A 4,294-nucleotide genomic window follows, 5' to 3' on the forward strand; every position below is an offset into this window, starting at 1 on the left:
TCTTAGCTTGAAGTGGGTTGGGTTGCAGGTAATTTTTTTTATGCAAAAACAGAGAGGTAACTTATCTACTCCACCCATACATTGTCTAGAGCTGGTTAGTTTAGTTGATTTTGGTATGTCAAATTATGGGACCAGCATGGTGGAACTGGGAGTACTGTATATTGCACATAACATCCTCAGACTGATCCTTCTCACAAAACACCAGAACTCTGGCAAAAATGATATCAGCTTTTTTAACTAACACAGTCATACTAAGAAGAAATTTATGGCAGTTAACTATTGAGAATATGGAACAATCACAAATGAATCATTGAATTTGCTAATATAATCGTGACATAAAGCCTTATTATCTGCACTTGCTGTGGTAACAGTTATTCCATTATTTTCCAGCTGTCCTTTTGTTAGGTGGTTGAGTGCTGCTCTGAAAATTCTGTCTGTCATCCCTTTTGGGAGTAGTTCTTGTGAATAGGTGTAACCTATATATAGATAGGAATGATCATACAATGAGAAACAAATTAAAACCATACCCTTTTCCTCCTATTTCTGGCATGTGCAATAGTGGTGTCTGCCTCACATGAAATAAATTTCAGCATTGGCAACACAAGAGATAGACCACAATTAGAGTTTGGATGTGGCCACTTCAACCTGTGGCTACTGCAGGAGGAGATAGGCAAGACACTATAGAGAAGACAGGCATTTTTACTACATGGGCATCTCCACTAATCTCTTGATTGTCTAATTCATCCCAAAAGGCTACAGCAGCATGTCTATCATTACCATTCAAGAGGTGAAGTGAGACCTACGACAAAAATAACTGTGTTTTACAACAAGGAAATATTCTTCCAAGACAACCACAGTGTGACCAAGATGTACCTCTACCACATGGGGATCCTGTGCCTGTTTGATTTTAATGATCAAATTTTCTGTAAAGAGAGAGTTACTGTTCATAGAAGAAGCTCATTATGCTCTAGTACTTTTCAGATAGTTTTGAGTACTCAGCAAATATTGATAATTGTACTTATTTATCCTAATTATTTGGCAGGAACTCCAGCCCTTACATCTCGAAACTTAAAGAACAAAGACTTTGAGTATGTGGTGGAACTACTAGATGAAGCTTGCTCCATTGCCTTGGAGGTCAAGGCAAAATCTGGGAAGAAACTTGCAGACTTCAAAGCATATGCTGAAAATGATCCAGACATTAAGGGTAAAATTGAAGCTATGCAGGCAAAAGTTAACAAGTTTGCTTTAAGCTTCCCTATGCCCGGCTTTGAAGATCACTAGATTTTCAGTATGATATCAAACCAGTGTAGTGTATACTAACTTATATATGCTAATGATAATTTGTTTTATGTTCCTGCACTTTAATTCTTATAATTCTGTAGGACTGGTCTTTTCATAATGATATACAGGTCACCAATCATGAATCCAGTTCCATCACTAATCCTGCATTAATTTCATTTGGCATAATTTCAAATTTCCCAGGTCACTGCACCAACCTGCTGCTGCTATTATTTGTTGGAAAGATGATGAAATATATTTAAAAGTTTTTTAACACAGAGTTGGGAAAAGTGTTGAGGAAGCTGTGAAATAGTAAAACAGTACAAGAATAACAAAAAACAAGAAGTGGATGACCTAAGAAATGTTATGAAGTGAAACAGGTCACAAGAAGAAGCTACTTGCTGCATAAACAGCTGACATCTCTTCCAAACACAGGGAAGCCATTCCAATTTGTTTTTCTCCATTTATTATTAAACAAGCTCAATTTTAGCACTAGCCATGCCTTTAGTGAATAAAAGAAATGCTTCTTGTTATGTAAAGTATGAACATTGTACTTTATCCATCAAAAATAAGGTTTAACTTCTGAAGAAAACTTGACAGCTGTGTTTCTGTGCAAAGCTTGTGTGAATTATACAGCACTGGCTCTTTGACAGTTTGATATAAAGACCAAGAAAAATTGCTCAATTTCTTTACTAACAGTTCCAGCAGTACTGGTACTATTGGTATCAGCCAGAAATGAAGTGTCAGTATCAATATTGGCAGAAAAAGTGGTATTGATACAGGCCTGCTTATTGATCAACTTGTACTGATTTACAGGGTATTTTATGGATAGGGCAAGTTGGTTAACTGTTAAGTGTATTCTAACCTCACCTCTCTGTAATCTGGTAAAATCACTAATCTGGCACCTTATAGGTCCCAATGATACTGGATTAGTGATGAGTAACCTGTACTATAGTAAGTAATTTGATGAATATATCAGAAAGTTGAATAAATTTGTAATATCAGAACCTTTTTTTGAGTTATATGGTGTAAGCAAAATTCAAGATTGTGATATGGACCTAGTCATATGTGATTCAGCGCTGGAAATAATCTCTCTATTATGTAGTATAGTGGGGAAACATGTAACCTCAATCTTTTTTAAATTGGAAGTTGTGTAACAACATAATGTGCCAATCTAACATGAGCATCTGGTAAGTGACTCCTTGTTCACTTAATCCTGCTGACGTATTTGTATGGTTACCTGAACTGTTTTTCACTCTGGGAAACAGGCTGTAAAGTAGATAAGAGGGCAGTTTACTGTTCTGGTGATTATGAAAAATTGGTGTCATAAGTGCAATAGTTATTGTGAGATTGAGGTGGAATGGAAGTATTGACTAACAAAAAACAAAATGCAAGTCATGGAATAGAACTATGAAACAATATTATGATGTACATGTCTAGTTTTACTGAATAAGAAAGTTAACTGAATGGATTTTTCAGTGGCATAATAACATAGCACAAAACTGCAGTTAATATAATTGCCTCAGGCTAAGCTGATCTACCATCTATACCCACTGCTTCCTCCCTTTTCTGCAGGACAGCGAATTGGCACACTGGCAATGTTCTGATGACATTCAGTTTTCTTCCTACACTTTAAAGTTTAAGAACATCCCAAATGGCTTCTCTGTCCACCCTACTATATGCTTTCTGTAGAGTCATGAACAGTACATACAAATTTTCATCCTTTCTTCAGTACTCCTCTATTATAATTTTGATTGTCTTTCTCTATTTTTGTTTGTTTATTTATTTTTTATTCTTTTACAGGTGCATACACATGAATTCATACGTACTAGTTTTCTCACTGCCTACCCTGTCTTAGATTCTTGCCACCCCTATGTCTCTCGTTCCATACTGTTGGGAATATAAATAATTCCCATCCCTCATTTCCTTTCCTCTTCACTCCTCTCACACTGCTTCTTCCTCTTCCTCCCTCACCTCACTCTTAATTTCCATTCATGCATGTTTTTTTGCTTTTCAGAATAGTTCATGTGTGTTTCCTTTATTCCTGTTACACCATTCCTTCCCTTAATAATTTCTAATACCTCTCTCCTCTTCCCAGCTTCACTCATTCCATTCTCATTAATTGAGGCCACTCTCAGTATTATCCTACCTCCCTCTTGGGCGAGCTGGAGTTCTTTCCCCACCCATAACCATCTCTTCCTCCCCACAAGAGAGCCACTGGCAGCTGGCAGGGTTAGCTTAGTGATGTACTGTAAGAACATGGGGCACCAAATTGTTGGATAAAAGCTGCTAGAACCAGATTTAAGTGTTATATAGAAATGTGTCATGAAACAAAAAAAAAAATTGGTATAGAAGAGAGCACAGACAATTAACTAAAAAAATAAAATAAAAATTGCTAGTGGGAGCAATGCCATTGTTTCATAGAAGGGTTGGCCAACAAACAAACTCCACCATGGCTAAATGTTACAGCTTTCAGTATCTTTTTTTTAATATATCTCAGATTATGCAAAATATGACTATGTAAAGTGATGTTTAATAGTGGAAACATTAGAGAGAGAGAGAGTAGGAGCAGCAGACACCATCTTCAAGCTTTTAATTAATTTGAGTACACTTTAGATACTATAACATGTACACTCTTGATGTCAAAAAAAAAAAAAAGGAAAAAGAATAATATATATAAAATCACAAACAATATTGAAGAAAATGCATCTCATTCAAATTACCAGCACATCTATGACTGAAAGCTGTAGCAGTAGGTGAAAATCTTCTGTCATTTGACTTCCCACTTTGGAAATGAATTCATGAAATTTGTTTCTGTTGTGTCATTAAAAAAAAAAAAAAAGAATAGACAGTGAATCTTTCAGGCAACAATGAATGTTCTTAAAGGTAGAATGAAAAGGTTGAATTTGAAGGATGACATTCAAGAAACTAATAATTTGTGTCATTTATGCATATCTTTACAAATGTTCTGATGAGTGGTTTTGTAATATATATATATTTTATATATATATATATA

At 35.4% G+C, this 4,294-nt stretch overlaps 1 protein-coding gene across 1 annotated transcript in view; it reads left to right on the forward strand.

Moving 5' to 3' along the window:
- Positions 1-3,943, forward strand: part of LOC135101894 (serine hydroxymethyltransferase, mitochondrial-like) — an 18,774-nt gene extending 14,831 nt beyond the window's left edge. Inside the window, exon 10 of the mRNA XM_064006202.1 lies at positions 1,043-3,943. Coding sequence (XP_063862272.1) covers positions 1,043-1,281 — 239 coding nt within the window. The 3' untranslated portion in view covers positions 1,282-3,943. The remainder of the gene's footprint in view (positions 1-1,042) is intronic.
- Positions 3,944-4,294: the final 351 nt, after the last annotated feature.

This window comes from Scylla paramamosain, chromosome 7 (genome assembly GCF_035594125.1).
Source record: "Scylla paramamosain isolate STU-SP2022 chromosome 7, ASM3559412v1, whole genome shotgun sequence".
NCBI classification, from domain to species: Eukaryota; Metazoa; Arthropoda; class Malacostraca; order Decapoda; family Portunidae; genus Scylla; species Scylla paramamosain.